Genomic DNA, 19,380 nt, shown 5'->3' on the forward strand with positions numbered 1-19,380 from the left:
ATATAATTGCTATTCAAGAAGTTTAATTCGGTTTAGAATATTTAGGTTATTTCCAATTCTTTTTTTGCTTTCAATTTCTGATAAGATCTCATGGATTTTTCTAGTTTCAAATGATTATCTGAAAGTATACCATTTCAGACAAATGGTTATCCAATCTCTTCTTAAAAACCTCCAGTGTTGGAGCACCCACAACTTCTGGAAGCAAGTAATTCCAGATTAATGTCTGAATTGTTTAGGAAATTCCTCTTTAGTTCTAGTTTGCCTCTTTTTCTATCCATTGCTTCTTATCCTGCCTTAAGGTACTTTGGAGGCTAAGTTGACCCGTTCTTTGTGGCAGTCTCTTATCTATCTATCTATTTATCTATTTATCTATTTATCTATTTATCTATCTATCTATCTATCTATCTATCTATCTATTTTTATCAAACATTTATAGATAGTAGTTTGTATAAACATAAGTAAAAAATAATGAGAAGAGGACAATAGGACAGGGACGGTAGGCACAACAGTGCGCTTATGCATTTAATATCTAAATATTTAATATTTAGATATTAAATAATCTACTGAATGATGTCTTTTACTCTGTAACAATGTAATAATAATTATTAATAATAATTATAATAGTAATAATTAATGTCTGTTGGTGATGTCTATTGCTTATTCGACTCCTATAATCATTGTTCTACCTCATGATTCTTGACAAATGTATCTTTCCTTTTATGTAAACTGAGAGCATGTGCACCAAAGACAAATTCCTTGTGTGTCCAACCTCACTTGGCCAATAAAGAATTCTATTCTATTCTATTCTATTCTACTCAGGCTGGTCAACCAGGATTTTAAGGTTTAGCACTTTGTGGCAAACTCCATCCCAGGTGGTCTCCCCCCTCCCCATAGACCATAAATAGGGAAACCATGTAAACAGACACTATTTCTATTAACACCCGACGCGCCCATCCCCTTTCAAACTTTCCATCCTCCTTTTCGGGCACTTAACGGAAAGTCAAAACATCACAGGTGGGAGGGTCTCCCGCGCACGCCCAAAGGAAGAGCGGCTCTCCGAGACGCTCACGCGCTCGATTTCCGCGAAGGGAGAAAGCGCAGGTGGGAGAGGCGTGGCCTCCTCAGTTGGGCGTGGTCCCCCCCGCGAGGCAAGGGGCCTCGAAGCACGTGCGCGCGCGAATTCCAGAATTGAGGGAGGGTCGCCGATGGGTGGCGGTGGTCGGAGGGTCTTCTCTCACTTTTGACCCCGGTGTGTGTGTGTGTGTGTGTGTGTGTGTGTCTTTAGTGGGCTTCCTTCCCTTCAGGTTTCCTGCAAGGCGAATCCGAAGCAAAATCATAACTCAGTTAGTTCTCCACCTCACTTGGTCAGTCGTTGCTCGTGAGGTTAACGGTAAGTTTTGTGTATAGAGGGGGGGGGGTCACGTCTCTGACTCCCTCATCACAGAAAGAGGGGGAGATACCTTTTTTCAGAGACTGATTCTGCCCCCCCTTCCTTCCAAAACGTGGCAGCAAGTGTCCCAATACTTAAGGGGTTGTCAATCTTTTATTTTTCTAAAGCACCTGAAGACCAGGCAAGGAATAATTACACAGGTCTCCAAAAATATATATATATTTATACTCATCGCAGTTGACCTTGTACTTTTCTGAATCATTTTCTTTTTGTTCTGATTTCAAAATTGTATATAGTTTTTTCTGGAGCAGGTATAGTTCCCACGGAGCAGCAGCATTTTTATAAGGTATAGAATAGAAGAATAAAATTATGTTATTGGCCAAGTGTGATTGGACACACAAGGAATTTGTCTCGGTGCATATGCTCTCAGTGTACATAAAAGAAAATATAGATTTGAAAAGAACTATCAATCTGATTTTAAAATTGTATATAGTTTTTTCAGTAGCAGGTATAGTTTCCACGAAGTAAGCATCATTTTTATAAGGTATAGAATAGAAGAATACAATTATTTTATTGGCCAAGTGTGATTGGACACACAAGGTGCATATGCTTTCAGTGTACATAAAAGAAAATACAGATTTGAAAAGAAATATAGATCTGATTTCAAAATTGTAGTAGGTATAGTTTCCATGGAGCAGCATCATTATTATAAGGTAAAGGAAATATACTGTTGACGTTAAGAAAACAGCAACACAGGTCTACAAAAAAATATTTTTTATAATCATCCCAGTTGACCTTGTACTTTTCTGAATCATTTTTTTTCTGATTTCAAAATTGCATGTAGTTTTTTTCTGTAGCAAATATATTTTCCATGGAGCAACATCATTTTTATAAGGTATAGAATAGAAGAAAAGAATTATTTTATTGGCCAAGTGTGATTGAACACACAAGGAATTTGTCTCGGCTCTCGGTGTACATAAAAGAAAAGATACATTTGTCAAGAATCATGTGGTACAACACTGAATGATTCCCATAATCTACATATCTGAAATAATGTAATAACAAAAATGCTTCTATATCAGACACTTTATGTGATAGAGCAAAACTAAGCATATTTTTGGAATCGGCACATCAAACTCCATAAAACAGACATATTACTTTTGCTAATGATTTTTTTTGTGTTGACCAGTGTTATGGATGGAAACTGATCAAGGAGAGATTCCATCTAGAAATAAAGGAGACATTTTCTGACTTTGAGAACAATCATCCTATGGAACGAATTGCCTGCAGAAGTTGTGGGAGCAACATCATTGGAGAAGAGATCTGGCTACCAGCTGTCAGAAAGGGTGTAAGATGGATTGGAATAGATGATCTACAAGGTCCCTTCCAACTCTTTGTTATTCTCTTGCCTGTCCTCGTTTACCCTCTGCCGTCTTTCTCTTCATGCTGTTTTCAGGGCATCGTACATTTTATCTCAATCGTCCAAATTTACCAATAAAAACCAAATTTACCATATAAATTTGTTGTGGTTAGCTCTGGCCCAGCTCCTGCCCCAAGGAATGTGCAGGTGGATGTGGGGGAAACATCCACATGCCGCAGGCCTGTTTTGCTCCTGATGGAATCTGCCGACGAAGCCTCCTCTGACCAAGGAAGCGTGAGTGACAGGGAAGAGGGGAGTTTGGCAGACATCCCAGGAGGAGATCAATCATCTGTATCATCCCTGGATTCTGAACAATTACACATCCACGCATGCGTAGAGTGATGCATAGGAGACAACAACTGAAGGATTATTACAAGAGAAAATGAGGCCACCTGTGGTTGGGTGGGGCTGTTGTAATTAGTGCTACAGATAAAAGTGCAGCTTGGTGTTTTAGTCTCATGGCAGTTTATCTGACTCATTGTTTCGTCAACATCATGGTTTTTGTGCTGTTCAAGATTGTGTGTGGACTCTCTGGACTTTAGAATTGGACTCAATTTCCCAGTTATTGGGTGAGCAATTGGATTGTGTTTAACCTGTGCCTTGTGTGTACCAGAAAATCCCTTTGACATTTAAAAAGGGAGCTGTTTCTGTTTTTCTGTTTATAAAAACTTTTGGGTTTTCCTTTTATCGTGTGGTGTGTGTCTTCCTGGACTAATTACCCTGTACTTACGGGCGGTTGAAACACGCCGGCAGAACATAAATTTATATTACATTGTCCATTGTCCCAGGATCTTCTGGGTGAAGGAATAGCATGATCTTCCTAATGGATCTCTCTCTCTCTCTCTCTTTGACCTGATCTGAAGAAAACTGGCTGTTCTTGCATTTCTACTCCAGATTAAATAATGGAGAACATTGCATTTCAAGTAGGCTTAAGTCGTTTTTATATGAAGCAATTCTCAATGTCACCGTTTAAACACATAAGGATCTGTGGCCCTTAAGATGTTCCTGAAGTCCTCAGTTATTGCTCCATTAGCAAGAGCTGCTAGTTTAGAGAATACAGTGTTCCCTCGATTTTCGCGGGTTCGAACTTCGCGAATAGCCTATACCACAGTTTTTCAAAAAATATTAATTAAAAAAATACTTCGTGGTTTTTTTCCTATACCACGGTTTTCCCCACCCGATGATGTCATATGTCATCGCCAAACTAATAATTTTTGCAAATAACAAAAAAATAATTATTGTTAATAAATAATTATGTTTATAAATATCAGGATCACTAAGTGTCTTATTCAATGGTGAGTACCAGTAATAATGGTGAGTAAATGGTTGTTAAGGGAATGGGAAATGGTAATTTAAGGGTTTAAAGTGTTAAGAGATGGCTTGTGATACTGTCCATAGCCAAAAATGGTGTATTTACTACTGCATCTTTACTTCGCCGATAATTGGAAGTTACAATAAGGGACATGACTGCTTCTGGTCCAATTTCTTAAGTTGTTGGTCCTCATCATAAAGCATCAACAAAGAATGTTGAGAAACAGTTTTTCAGTACAGTTGAAATACCATTTAAAAAAAATCAAGTTCCTAAGATAAAAAGGCAATAAATAAAAACTTAACTACACAATTGCTCTAAAACGTGGGTGGATACCCATAGCCAGCTTTTCACCAGGATGCAGCTGCTGTCTTTTTTTTAAAGCCTACTTTTTATAAGGTTAAGGCCCTCTTGATGTAGAAGGTAGAATGAGAAAGCTACAATTCAAGTTAAACCTGTATTCTCTTCAGAATCATCCAACACTCTGCAGTCTGATTGGTTGCCGATCAGTTTCCGGTCACAATTCAAAGTGTTGGTTATGATCTATAAAGCCCTTCTTGGCACCAGACCAGGATATCTGCGAGACCGCCTTCTGCCGCATGAATCCCAGCGCCTGGTTAGGTCCCACAGAGTTGGCCTTCTCCGGGTCCCGTCGACTAAACAATGTCGGCTGGTGGGACCCAGGGGAAGAGCCTTCTCTGTGGTGGCTCCAACCCTCTGGAACCAGCTCCCCCCAGAGATTAGGATTGCCCCCACCCTCCTTGCCTTTCGTAAACTCCTTAAAACCCACCTCTCCCGTCAGGCATGGGGGAACTGAGACATCTCCCCCTTGCCTATGTAGTTTTTGTGTACGATATGATTGTCTGTATGTTTTTATATATTGGGGTTTTTTAGACTTTTTAATGTAAAATTGTTATTTTTAGATTTTAAATATTAGATTTGTTACCATATATTGTTTTTTATCACTGTTGTGAGCCACCCCGAGTCTACGGAGAGGGGCAGCATACAAATCTAATTAATAATGATGATGATGATGATAATAATAATAATAATAATAATAATAATAATAATAATTACGGAGTTTCATATGGAAAAGGCAGGTCTTGAAGTTTTTACTACCTCTGGTCTCTTGTGCCTCTCCTCCATCCTCCAAATTCATCCTCCTGGAATTACAGTTAACAGGATAATAGAATTGAAAGAGACCTTGGAGGTCTTCTAGTCCAACCTCTTGCACAAGCAGGAGAACATATACTATGATATATGTAGTGGACAAACGGTTGTCCGATCTCTTGAAAACTACCCATAATTTCTGAAGGCAAGCTGTTCTACTGATAAATTGTTCTGTCAGGAAATTTCTCCTTATGTCTAGGTTGGTCCTCTTGATTAGTGTTCATTCATTGCTTCTTGTTCTGCCTTCATGTGCTTTTTTTGTTTGTTTGTTAAATTTCAGTGAGCTAAAACTGGAATAATGAGTGGACGGGCTCGTGCGAAAGCCAGAGGACAGCTCTTTCCTGGGAGAGAAACATGTGGACAAAGTGATTTCTCAAAACCAGTATGTTTTGTGCTTGTGCTTGTTTACAAAATGTTGATCTTCTCTCATAGGGCAACTGTGTGATTAGGCCACTGTATTTCCCAACCTTTTCTACTAGGGTCGCCCAGAAAGCAATACTGTACACCACATTTTTTTTCTCAGCCTAAAGTAATGGTATGAATGTGAAACTTTAGATATGCAGTGGTACTTCTACCTAAGAACGCCTCTACTTATGAACTTTTCTAGATAAGAACCGGGTGTTCAAGATTTTTTTGCCTCTTCTCAAGAACCATTTTCCACTTACAAACCCGAGCCTCCGAAACTGTAACCGGAAAAGGCAGGGAGAAGCCTCCGTGGGACTTCTCTAGGAATCTCCTGGGAGGAAACAGGGCCGGGAAAGTCAGGGAGAAGCCTCTGTGGGGGCCTCTCTAGGAATCTCCTGGGAGGAAACAGGGCTGGCAAAGGCAGGGGGAAGCCTGTGTGGGGGCCTCTCTAGGAATCTCTTGGGAGGAAACAGGGCCGGGAAAGTCAGGGAGAAGCCTCCGTGCGGCCTCTCTAGGAATTTCCTGGGAGGAAACGGCCTCCACCCTCCCTGTGGTTTCCTCAATCGTACATATTGTTTGTTTTTACAATGATTCCTATAGGAAAAATTGCTGCTTTTTACAAACTTTTCTACTTAAGAACCTGGTCATGGAACGAATTAAGTTTGTAAGTAGAGGTACCACTGTACATTATTGGAATTGTCAGGCGTGCATGTGTAAATTTTGCACTTCTTCAGACAGATAGCGTAGCTGCAGCAATGATTTGAAATGGCGTCTATAAGTGTTGTACATTACAAGCAGTGTGTCGTCATTGAATTTCTCACTGCAGAGAAAGAATCTGTTGGGAACATTCACAATTGTTTGTGTACAGTTTATGGAGAACCTGCAGTCGACAGACGTACAGTTAGTTGCTGGGCACAGAGGGTGAGGCCATTAGAGGTGGTTCTCACAGTGCAGAAATGGCTTTGTGACCAGAACAAGGAGTGGTACTGACAGGGCGTACACGCCCTTGTGTCTCGTTGGAGGAAGGCCATGGAACGGGACAGAGAGTACGTGGAGAAATAGGGAGTGTAGAAGAAACGTCATTCTTTCTTGTATGTAAGTTTCATTGTGTTCAATAAATAATTGTTGGGGGAAAAAGTGGTGCATTACTTTCTGGGCGACCCTCGTATGTCCCACATTAGGGGTGAAATTCAGCAGGTTCTGACAGTTTCTGGAGAACAGGTAGCAGAAATTTTGAGTAGTCCAGAGCAGTGTTTCCCAACCTTGGCAACTTTATTTATTTATTTCATTTATTTATTGGATTTGTATGCCGCCCCTCTCCGCAGACTCGGGGCGGCTAACAACAATAATAAGACAGCATATAATAATAATCCAATACTAAAAGCAGTTAAAAACCCATTATAATAAAAACCAAACAGACATACAGGCATAAAATTGTAACGGCCTAGGATCTCAGTTCCCCCATGCCTGGTGGCAGAGGTGGGTTTTAAGTAGCTTATGAAAGGCAAGGAGGGTGGGGGCAATTCTAATCTCTGGGGGGAGTTGGTTCCAGAGGGTCGGGGCCGCCACAGAGAAGGCTCTTCCCCTGGGTCCCGCCAAGCGGCATTGTTTAGTTGACGGGACCCGGAGAAGACCCACTCTGTGGGACCTAATTGGTCGCTGGGATTCGTGCAGCAGAAGCCGGTCCCGGAGATAATCTGGTCCGGTGCCATGAAGGGCTTTATAGGTCATAACCAACACTTTGAATTGTGACCGGAAACTGATCGGCAACCAGTGCAGACTGCGGAGTGTTGGTGTAACATGGGCATATTTGGAAAAGCCCATGATTGCTCTCGCAGCTGCATTCTGCAGGATCTGAAGTTTCCGAACACTTTTCAAAGATAGCCCCATGTAGAGAGCGTTACAGTAGTCGAGCCTCGAGGTGATGAGGGCATGAGTGACTGGGAGCAGTGACTCCCGGTCCAAATAGGGCCGCAACTGGTGCACCAGGCGAACCTGGGCGAACGCCCCCCTTGCCACAGCTGAAAGATGTTTCTCTAATGTGAGCTGTGGATCGAGGAGGACGCCCAGGTTGCGAACCCTCTCTGAGGGGGTCAATGATTCTCCCCCTAGGGTAATGGATGGACAGATGGAATTGTCCTTGGGAGGCAAGACCCACAGCCACTCCATCTTGTCTGGGTTGAGTTTGAGTTTGTTGACATCCATCCAGGCCCCAACAGCCTCCAGGCACCGGCACATCACTTCCACTGCTTCGTTGACATGGGGTGGAGATGTATAACTGGGTATCATTGGCATATTGATGATACCTCACCCCGTGCCCTTGGATGATCTCACCCAGCGGTTTCATGTAGATATTAAATAGCAGGGGGGAGAGGACCGACCCCTGAGGCACCCCACAAGGGAGAGACCTAGAGGTCGACCTCTGACCCCCCATTAACACTGACTGCGACCGACCGGAGAGGTAGGAGGAGGAACACTGAAGAACAGTGCCTCCCACTCCCAACTCCTCCAGCCGGTGCAGAAGGATACCATGGTCGATAGTATCGAAAGTCGCTGAGAGGTCAAGAAGCACCAGGATAGAGGACAAGCCCCTGTCCCGGGCCCGCCAGAGATCATCCATCAGTGCGACCAAAGCAGTTTCCGTGCATTTGCTGGCTGGGGAATTCTGGGAGTTGAAGTCCAAATATCTTCCAGTTGCCAAGGTTGGGAAACACTGTTCCAGAGAACTCGCAAATACCACCTCTGGCAGTCCCCAGAGTGTGGTGGGAATGGAAATTTTGAATTTCACTCCTGTCCCACATCCTTTATTTAGATCTACATTTAATGATTGGTAGTAAACTATTAAAAATAGTTTATTTAAGACAAATTTGTGGTCTGTTTATAAATAGCTGTATTTTTATTTAGCTGCTTGCACTAAATAATGATGATGTTTCGTCCTAGGCAAACAATGTACTAAAAAAGCATCACATTTGAACAGTTGCTCATTAATCAAAGTCATACAATCTCCAAAGAAATGTATTTAATCCCACAGGCAGACTTAAAAAAAGATTTGTTACGAAAGAGGGATTCGTAACGGATGCTATAATGTTAGTGAAACCAGTCACTCTTATTTTTTTTCAATAACGAGTAATAGAAAACAATTAAAAAAAACAACTATTTGAAAACAATATAGAGAGAACTCAGGCTCAGGGACTGTTACTTAATCTAATTTATTTGGAATGATTTATACATCGATAAAATGTTCATCCTGGGAATATAGTTTATATTTGTGATAGTATTCAAGCGTGGGTTCCTCCTCATTTGGACCATTTCACCCGAACTGACAGTCACCTGCTAGTGACATCACAATGATGTCATCGACCTGGTTCGGTTGATGCCAGTCTGTGGGCGCTGCCATCTTTAAAAAAAAATAAATTTCTTTTTTGATTTTTTTTCCCTTCTGAGCACTGTACATGCAGTCGCCATCTTGTTTTTGGCTTTTAAAAATTTTTTTTAAAAAAAGTTTTGGGGGCACTGCATGTTTTTGCGTTTTGCGCACACGTGCCCATGAAGTATACCCGCGCAGTGTGAGAGGAAGCGAACTGACAACAAGGTAAGTAGGAACCTGAAGGCATGCAGCCCTCCTTCAGTGGGTCGCCCTGTAGGGAGGCACAGCATGCCATGATTGCCACATCAGAATGAAGCGACAGAGAAAGTTTTCTCGATGAGGCGACCTCGAATGAATCAAGATCTCTCCTTTTTATTGTGTTTCACTTCTCTGACATGTGGTACAGAATAACCAATTCGCGAACGCCACATACATTAAGCCATCCTCCAACTACTATTCACTCTTGCACCATATAAGGCAAGCTTCTCCTGACTTCCCTATAGATAATTAACGGAAGCTACATTCTTTGCCTTTTCCCTGGATTGTGTGTTTGCAAAGGAATGTGAGTATAAGGCATATATTTCCTTATATGGAAGTTAGCTATAGGTTTTGTTCATATTGCATACCAAGTTAAATGCTTTCCCCCGTGGTCATTGATTCTGCAGGATGCTTACTCAGCCTGGACTTTGCTGCCTTTCCATAGAGGAAGAATTAAGGTTTTATTCAGCACACAATTGGGCCTAAAACATCACTCCAGTAATATTTTATTCCCAAATTTCAGTCCCTATAAACCTATGATTACAACAGGAACCCACCGTGATAGTGTTAGTTTATATTTGAGATATCTGAAAGGGATGGATTTATTTATGTGGTTAGACCCAGTGATGCTGATCTGATTCTTAATCTTTCTATAATGGTTTATCTTATTTTACCTGATTTTATGGTTTAGTAAAAAGGGAGAGGTTTGATAGCAACAAAGCAGAAAGTAGCTAGAGTCAGACGGGTGGTGTTTTGTAGCTTCCCATTCTCAAAATTTTAGAACAGTGGAGCATTACCATGGTTGGGCTACTGCCCGGACGGGTTGGAACGCAGTGGGATAGCAAAAATGGGGCTCCACCCCAGAGCACCCAATTTGCACTGAAAGATGTTGAAAGAAAATGCAGGGCGTCCTGCATAAGCCCCGCCCACAGTGTGGTAGTAAAGGTTTGGTAGCCCTTCACTGAGCATTACTCAATAGCAATTTTAAAAAATAAATTCAGAAATCAGCTCCGTGGGGAAAGCATAATCTGTTCATAGTTTTTAATCTGTCACTGTTTATCATTTCTATATTAAAGGGTGGTTCAGGAGACACTGCTTCCGACAGTGTGCCAGAGGCCAGTAGCAGCCATCTACAAACTGGACAAGAGCCATTGAAATGTAAGCAAATTAATTGTGCAATAGCTATTTTTAAAAGAGCGTAATCTCTAAATACCAGAGTTTGTTGCAGGAAAATCAATTTCTAGAAACATTCACAGATAACTGATTCAGCTGGATTCATTAACTTCTATATAAACATTGTGATACATATACAATACCACGAGTAGATTACCGTATTTTTCGGAGTATAAGATGCACCCTTTTCCTCCCTAAAAGAGGCTGTCTTATATGGGTGCGTCTTATACGCGGAATATAGTTTTTTTCAAAAAAAAATTCCAGTCCTAACTAGGTGCTAATGATCTTCCCAGCTCTTACTTTGCAGGCTCTTTCGTTGTTACTCTCTATGAAGAATGTTTTCCAAGCCCTAAGTCTTTGCAGGCTTTTTTTCATTGCTCTACTTGCTCCGAATATGTTACTTTCCTGCCCTAACCAAGGTGCTAAGAATGTTCCAAGCTCTTTCATTGTTACTCTCTCCGAATAAGGGGTTTTTTTGTAAGCCCTAAAAGGGATAAAATAATGTACTGAAGCAGACCAGACTAAGGAAGCTAGCCAGATAATATATGGTAGGCAGATTTTCCCCTATTTTCCTCCCCAAAAACTAAGATGCGTTTTATACTCCGGAGTTAGTTTCATTTCAGCAGAGCAGACAATCACAGAGTGGGCTGAGAGTAGACTGAGCCATGCCTAGTCTGCTAGTTTCAGTTTTGATTCTCTGCACAGACTCAGATGTGCTTAGCTCTCATTGGCTGACTTAGTTGCTATGCCAATTCATTGGCTGACCTTGTTACCATTGGCTCTCCCATTTCATGAATATCTTAACACTAAAGTATATGGAAATATTTAAGGTACAGGTAGCTCTTGACCTATGCTTACAATTGGTACTGTTGCAAGAAATATATATCTGGTTCAGTTCCAAGTGGGGAGAAGGACACTGGAAACATGGAGGTTGATTGGAAAGATGGTTTATTAATGGATAAGACCACATGGGTTTGAGGTCTAGGCAGCTGAGCACATGGAGCATTTATACTCTCTCTTGGACCTTGCCCTTGAGCTTCTTGTTCCTGTGCAAGAAATGTTTTCTATTGGTTGTCAGACTCCTATGGGGCCATATATCATGTTTGTCTGAATTTATTTATTTAATTTAATTTATTTATTTATTTATTTATTTTATTCATTCATTTATTCATTCATTCGATTTTTAATGCCAACCTTCTCCTTAGACTCAGGGCGGCTTACAACATGTTAGCAATAGCACTTTTTAACAGAGCCACCATATTGCCCCCACAATCCGGGTCCTCATTTTACCCACCTTGGAAGGATGGAAGCCTGAGTCAACCTTGAGCCGGTGATGAGATTTGAACCGCTGACCTGCAGATCTACGGTCAGCTTCAGTGGCCTGCAGTACAACACTCTGCACCACCCGGGCACATCATGTTTATCTGAGGTCTGGTGCAACTGAAATGATGCAGTGAAGGGGTTTGTTGTGCCATATGGTGAGCTTTAATAGAGGACTAATCCAGGATTGAAATCCAGCAGGTTCTGACAGGTTCTGGAGAACCGGTAGTGGAAATTTGGAGTAGTTCAGAGAACTGGCAAGTCTGGTTGGCCCCAGAGTGGGTTGGGAATGAGGCTTTTGCAATATTTTTCCCCCAAGAGTGGGAAGGGAATGGGGATTTGCACGATCCTCCCTCTGGATTTGGGAGGGAAGGATTTGCAGTATCCTTCAAAGGCCGCACCCACCAAGCCAAGTCCACCAAGCCACATCTTCAGAACCGGTAGCAAAAAAGTGAGAAAACGAAAAGAGGCAAGTTTTAAATTTTTTCCAGGGTATTCAGTCTTGGTTCTCAGTCTCTTATTAGGCAACTAAGAAAAATAAAACTAAATCCAAAAACAGAGCCAAAGTCCAGATTTCAGAAAAAAAGATCAAAGCCAAGAAAATTATATAAAGCAGTTGTATTGCAGTATAAAAATCCAACAGTGTAAAGTCCAAAGTAAAGTTAAAGTAAAAAAAAATTATAGTCCATCTTTCTTTCCTTTTTTTGATCCTTACGCTCCTGGTATCAAAGAAATAATCCTTTAATGAATACCTCCAAAATTATTACAGCTCTCTTTCTTCTTTATTCTCTTTGTTATAAATGTCTCATATAATCCAATTTCAAAAAAGGTAAAAAAGGTTCAAAAATTTAATCCAAGACAATCAAATTCATTGAAAGGGAATTTTTAAATCATTTGTCACGGTTTATTCTAAATTCATCCAATTAAAAAATTCATCCGATTATTTGTTAATCCAAATGTTTAAAAAAGTTTTGAAAGTTCGAAAACACTGTATATTATCCAAATGTGAAGTGTAAAATACAAAATATAAAATCGTCACTTTTTTCCTCCCAAAACAAGCAGTTTAACAAAGGAAAGTAGATCTGGCCGTTCTTTTCTTTTGCGGATGGATTTCACTCCGAGATATAAGCTTTATTTAAAGTTTGCCTTTTACTTTCAAGATCTTCACTTTTCACTTTTTGGATATTAAATGGCAAAAGATTACCTTGTAGTGCTTTTCTTTTCTTTTTCCTACTGATCTGGAGTTCTCAGGAGTTCTTTGCAGGCTACCCAGACTTTTTTTTTACTCCATTTTTGCAAAAAATGGGTAAAAAAGGCCATTTTTGCCAGCACCCAGGAGCTCCCTGCAAGTTTCCCAGACACTTTGCCCACCCAATTTTTGCAAAAAAAGTGGCTGAAAAATGGCCTGTTTTTCACAAGAACGAGGCTGTTTTTGCCTTTTCATTACCCCATCTAGCATGACGGGAGGAGGAATTCTGGGAGTTGAAGTCCACTAATCTAAAAGCTGTTACGTTTGAAGTTTGTAAAAAGTGTACATGGTTGTAAAAAGTATACAAGTTTGTAAAAATTATTCTGCTACACTGGTATTTTATTAAATAATACATTACTTCACCATTTGGTTCAGAATACTTTTCCCCTTGTTTTCGAGCTCTAAAATCTAGGTACATTTTATACTCTCGTGCATCTTATATTCCACAAAATATGGTAACTCTTGAATAACAAAGATATGCACATAGAAACGTTTATGAAAGTAGTTATGAATAATTGTTCGGCCACACACAGATACACTAACCTGAGTCAAAGTTTACTTTTAGAAATAGCACAGTCCAATAAACAGTCCAGGTCATATACCTAATAGTCAGAATAACAGTTCAAAGAATATCAAATTACAAAGACTTCTTACCAGTTGTCTTTGTCATGAACAGTAACAAAGATACCAAGCTTAAACACAGTTTAGATACATAGACCAGAATGTCTAAGAAAGCATATCAGAGAGAAAATACAAGAGGGAGTGAACTATGATCTCTAGCTCCCTCTTATGGTAATCTGCAATACAATCAACCAATCAATCAATCAGAGAAAGCATACAGTTAAAGCTATATACATTAACACAGTTAAACCTTCATACATACATTGTTGTTTTATATATTGCCAACCCAACTGTTTACAGAGTCCTAACATGATGAATTAACCAGTGTGCCCATTTTTGAAAATATTGATGTACAACTTGAGTTTTGTCATTCCTTTTAATTTTTTTCTGAGACTGCCAATGCTTTATTTTTTGTTTCCATCTCAAGATGGCTTTTCTGTTGGTCTCTCTGGCTACACGGTGATGGAGAGAGGGGGGAGGATCCAGTCTAAATTTCGGGACCTGGAAGTGAATACCAGAGAAGCAATGTTACATGTGAAAGATTCTAAAACAGGTACAATTTATTGTTCCATTTTCTTCAGGGAACAGTGGCTTTTGTTCTTTTGCTCTTAGCACTATGCTATGCTAGGGTTCTTTGAGCAGTTACAATAATGCAGGTAGACCTTGACATTATTTATTTATTTATATTTATTTGTCGATCTTATTTGCATATATAATATAACAGATATAAGTATAAACCTGTTTATGAATGCACGAAATAAATGGGAACATTAGGACAGAGATGGTAGGCATGATGGTGCATTTATGCACGACCCTTACCGCTTAAAATTGATCGCTCTGTTGCTGAAGTTTGGAGCGGTTTACCTTATGCTTGTATCTATTGTGTGCTCATCTATTGTTGCGGTTGAAGCTGAAGTAGTCATTGACCAGTACTGTAGCAGACAATTTTATGTACTACATTTAGGTCGGTCTGAAAGCAGCATAGTTCTAAGTTGTCTAAGTCCAAAATTTCAAGCCTGGTGGTGTTGTATATACTCCTGGTCAGTTGGAGGATGGTGAAGAGTTAGATGACTGATACAGATGGTGTTTATGAATTAGTGCCAGGCCCTGGGTTACAGGTATCAGAACAGGTGGGAGGCCAGCCACAGGATGTTGCTATGAGTCCAGACTCCAGTGAGGAAGAGACAGACAATCGCTGGTTAAACCCTCACTTCAAAAGAGTTCAAAAACGCAAGGAGCAAGTGTTAGGGAAAAGATATTAAGTGGAGGAATGGGTTAATTACTGGAGTGACGTATTCGTCACGTCAGGGTGCCAGAGGGGAAGAAGGGCGGAGTTTTTCAATGTTGTAAATCCATCATGGACGTGTGTTGTTTTGGCTACGGAGTGAGTTAGCTTATTCTTTGTTATTTCACAGCTATTCCTGGTGCTTTTGAACTACACTGTATAGACATAAATCTTAAGATAAGGGAGGAGGCATGGAGGAATGTTTGTGTGCTCTACTTGCTAAAGATAAAGAGAGAGGAATGTGACTGTAATGTATTTTGAATACGGAGGAGAGGAGAATAAAGATGGAGTTTTTGTTTATGAAATCCTGCATTCAGTAAGCGTTATTCCCAATGTAACTGAAGTTCTACCAGAATCCAGAACAGGTGGCATAAGGTATTCCGTCCCGGGGTCATATTATCCCTTTTTTGTGACCTTCTGACAAGCAAAGTAACCGGACCAGATTACCTCAGGGACCGCCTTCTGCTGCACGAATCCCAGCGACCAGTTAGGTCTCACAGAGTGGGCCTTCTCCGGGTCCCGTCAACCAAACAATGTCGCTTGGCGGGACCCAGAGAAAGAGCCTTCTCTGTGGCGGCCCCGGCCCTCTGGAACCAACTCCCCCCAGAGATTAGAATTGCCCCCACCCTCCTTGCCTTTCGAAAGCTGCTTAAAACCCCAGGCATGGGGGAACTGAGATACACTTCCCCCTAGGCCTTTACAATTTTATGCATGGTATGTCTATATGTATGATTGGTTTTTATATAATGGGTTTTTAACTGTTTTTAGTATTGGATTTTGTTATATACTGTTTTATTGCTGTTATTAGCCGCCCTGAGTCTGCGGAGAGGGGCGGCATACAAATCAAATAAAATCAAATCAAAAAATCAATCAATCAATAAATAAATAAAGTCAGCGTGGAAGCCAGCTTTACTTAACAACCAGGTTACTAAAATAACAACTGCATTGAATCACTTAACAAACAGTGGCATGGAAGGTAGTAAAATGGGGCAAAATTCACTTAACAAATGTCTCACTTAGCAACAGAAATTTTGGGTTCCAACGAGGTCGTATGTTGAGGAATTGCTTATTCAGTAGTTTGCCATTTAGTCTGAATTGGAGAACTGGGGTTTGGGGACTGGGGGAAATATGCAAAATAGAAAACGTCTACCAACTAAAGCAATACTCAAGTTCGTATTTTTTGTTTTGCTATCCAGCTAATAATCTTGTCCGTTTCAGGATCCAGTGGCATTCCCGTGAAAGTGATTACCAACCTGTTTAGTTTAGGCTTGCCCAGCGAATGGAAACTATACCAGTACCATGTAACATTTAACCCAGAGCTGGCATCGCGGCGTTTACGGATTGCCCTGCTGTATAACCATGCTGAATTTCTTGGAAAAGCCAAAGTATTTGACGGAGCAATCCTGTTTCTTTCATACAAGCTTGAAAATCAGGTAAGGCACTCTCCCTCCTTGTGTGTGTGTGTGTGTGTGTGCGTGTGTTTGTGTGTTTGTGTTTGCGTGCAGTCTATGTATGAATGAGAGGAGGGAGATGATTGGATTTTTTCCCAATATTAATTGTACATTCTTTTAGAGGGCAGAAAAGCATACATAGGTACGGCTGTTCAGGTTTGGTCAGGTAACCCATGATTTTTTTTGGCTCTTGCATCAGCTCCATGTCAGTTATCCTGTTTACCTTTTATTACTCATTGTTACAAGTGATTTTGGCACACAGCTCCGTAAATTAAACTATTTTATTATTTATTTATTATTAATTATATTTATGTACCTTAGCAAATCTTTGCCTTATTTACTGGCAAGGGAAAATTAGTCTATAGTCAGAAAGCAACTACAGTGATACCTTGTCTTACAAACTTAATTGGTTCCGGGACAAGGTTCTTAAGGTGAAAAGTTTGTAAGACAAAACAATGTTTCCCATAGGAATCAATGGAAAAGTGATTAATGCGTGCAAGCCCAAAATTCACCCCTTTTGCCAGCCGAAGCCCCCGTTTTTGCACTGCTGGGATTCCCCTGAGGCTCCCCTCCATAGGAAACCCCATCTCCGGACTTCTGTGTTTTTGTGATGCTGCAAGGGGAATCCCAGCATGGGAATCCCAGCATCGCAAATACGAGTGCTTCGCTGGCAACGGAAGTCCGGAGGTGGGGTTTCCCAGCGAGGGGAGCCTCAGTGAAATCGCAGCATCACAAAAACACCAAAGTCCTCAAAACCCCACCTCCGGAAATCTGTGTTTTTGCGATGCTGCGATTTCACCGAGGCTCCCCTCGCTGGGAAACCCCACCTCTGGACTTCTGTTGCCAGCGAAGCATCCGTTTTTGCGCTGCTGGGATTCCCCTGCAGCATCACAAAAACACGGAAGTCCAGAGGTGGGGTTTCCCATGGAGGGGAGCTTCAGGGGCATCCCAGCAGTGCAAAAACGGGTGCTTCACTGGCAACGGAAGTCCGGAGGCGGGGCATCCCAGCGGCGGCGGTGGGTTTGTAAGGTGAAAATAGTTTGTAAGAAGAGGCAAAAAAATCTTAAACCCCGGGTTTGTATCTCGAAAAGTTTGTATGACGAGGCGTTTGTAAGACGAGGTATCACTGTACTAGGAAGGAATTGTGCTTTAAAACGTTTTGTACTTGATTTCTTGCAGTTGAATTCAAATTGCGTATTCTCTTCCTCTTAGGTCACAGAACTGTCTTGTGAAACCCGAAGAGGTGAAACGGTAAAGATAACAGTCCAATTGATCCACCAGATTTTATCTAGCAATCCGGTGGGCATCCAGTTCTTAAACCTGCTCTTTAAAAAGTGAGTCTTACTTTTTTGAGGGGGGGGGGGCGGGGGGAGATGGAGAGAAGGGAAAAGTCACAATTTTAGGCTAAATTCTTACTCAAGTGCTCCATCATTTGAGGTTTTCAGGAAAAGATTGGGCAGCCATTTGTCCAGGATGGTTTAAGGCAGTGTTTTTCAACCAGTGTGCCGTGGCACACTAGTGTGCCGCGAGACATGGTCAGGTGTGCCGCGAAGCTCAGAGAGAAAGAAAGAGAGAGAGAAAGAAAGAGAGAAAGAAAGAAAGAAAGAGAGAAAGAGAGAAAGAAAGCAAGAGAGAGAAAGAAAGAGAGAGAGAGAAAGAGAACAATAGAGAGAGAAAGAAAGCAAGAGAGAGAGAAAACAAGAGAAAGAAAGAGAGAGAGAGAGAGAGCGAAAGAGAGAAAGCGAGAGAGAGAGAAAGAGAGGGAGGGAAGGAGAGAGAGAGAAAGACATAGAGGAAGGGAGGGAGGGAGCGAGAAAGAGCAAAAAACAGGAAGGAAGGGAAAGAAAGGGATGGGGAGAGAGAGAAAGAGGAAGAAAGGGATAGAAAGAGGGAGGGAGAAAGAAATAGAGTGAAGGGGAGGAAGAGAGAGAGATAATTTTTTTGTCCAAACTTTTTTTAACCGCCCCCCCCCCCGCTCAATGTGCCCCAGGGTTTCGTAAATGTAAAAAATGTGCCGCGGCTCAAAAAAGGTTGAAAATCACTGGTTTAAGGTAGTGGTTCTCAACTTTTCTAATGCCGTGACTCCTTAATACAGTTCCTCATGTCTCCCGGAGGCTCCGCTCTGCACCCGGCAGCAAAGCGCTGAGTTAGCCGGGAGGGAAGCCACTGGAGTCGCCTCAGCAGTTGCGGCCGCCTCCGCCGGGACCGGCTAACTCAGTGGCGCACTTGCCTTGTCCCTGCCAAAGCAATGGTTTGCTGCTGGCTGCGGAGCGGAGCCTCTGGGAGCCCCTTGCGAGGATTCCCCAAGAGAGAGAGAGAGAGAGAGAGAGAGAGAGAGACAAAGGCAGAGAGATGAGAAGTAAAAAGGGAGAGGGGAAGTGAGGGACAACGTGTGGGGTAGAGATAGAGAAAAAACCTACTTCGCAGATTTTCTTTTATCGCGGGTGGTCCTGAAACGTAACACCCACGATAAGCGAGGGATCGCTATACTTTTCTACTTGTGGCAAGCCAAAAGTCTCTAACTCAAATAATGACTTTGGTCTGACAAGTCTCTTTCAGCTCATTCTATTCGATATAAATAGTAAAGAAGATAAGCTTGACAGCAATTCCAAGTTCCATTACACGAGTGTCCAAGATAAAACATATCCTAAGTCTTATAGACAGAAGAGAGTCACACGGATATCTCCCTAATTCATAGGAATATAAGAAATGGGAGGAGAGACCGCGGTGATCAAACTTCCAGGATTGAAGTCAGCCTTAACCAGATAGACCAAAGGTCTACTCCACCAGAAGGCTAAAAGAGTTTTTAATGGGAGAGTTGGCTATCGGAACAGAAACTTCCCTTGCTTACATGCAAATCATTGATAAAAATATTGAAAACTAACAGGTCAAACTTTGTAGCAGTCGAGTTTGATGAAGAAACTGTTGTTGAACATTTTATTTTACATAACTGATGAGATTG

General features: G+C 41.4%; 1 protein-coding gene across 1 annotated transcript in view; it reads left to right on the plus strand.

Moving 5' to 3' along the window:
* Positions 1-1,118: 1,118 nt before the first annotated feature.
* The window catches only part of LOC139166276 (piwi-like protein 4), a 51,187-nt gene continuing 32,925 nt past the window's right edge, over positions 1,119-19,380 (plus strand). The window contains exons 1-6 of the mRNA XM_070749623.1: positions 1,119-1,390; positions 5,570-5,671; positions 10,396-10,477; positions 14,110-14,235; positions 16,186-16,400; positions 17,631-17,752. Coding sequence (XP_070605724.1) covers positions 5,588-5,671; positions 10,396-10,477; positions 14,110-14,235; positions 16,186-16,400; positions 17,631-17,752 — 629 coding nt within the window. The 5' untranslated portion in view covers positions 1,119-1,390; positions 5,570-5,587. The remainder of the gene's footprint in view (positions 1,391-5,569; positions 5,672-10,395; positions 10,478-14,109; positions 14,236-16,185; positions 16,401-17,630; positions 17,753-19,380) is intronic.

This window comes from Erythrolamprus reginae, chromosome 4, assembly GCF_031021105.1.
Source record: "Erythrolamprus reginae isolate rEryReg1 chromosome 4, rEryReg1.hap1, whole genome shotgun sequence".
Classification (NCBI taxonomy): Eukaryota; Metazoa; Chordata; class Lepidosauria; order Squamata; family Dipsadidae; genus Erythrolamprus; species Erythrolamprus reginae.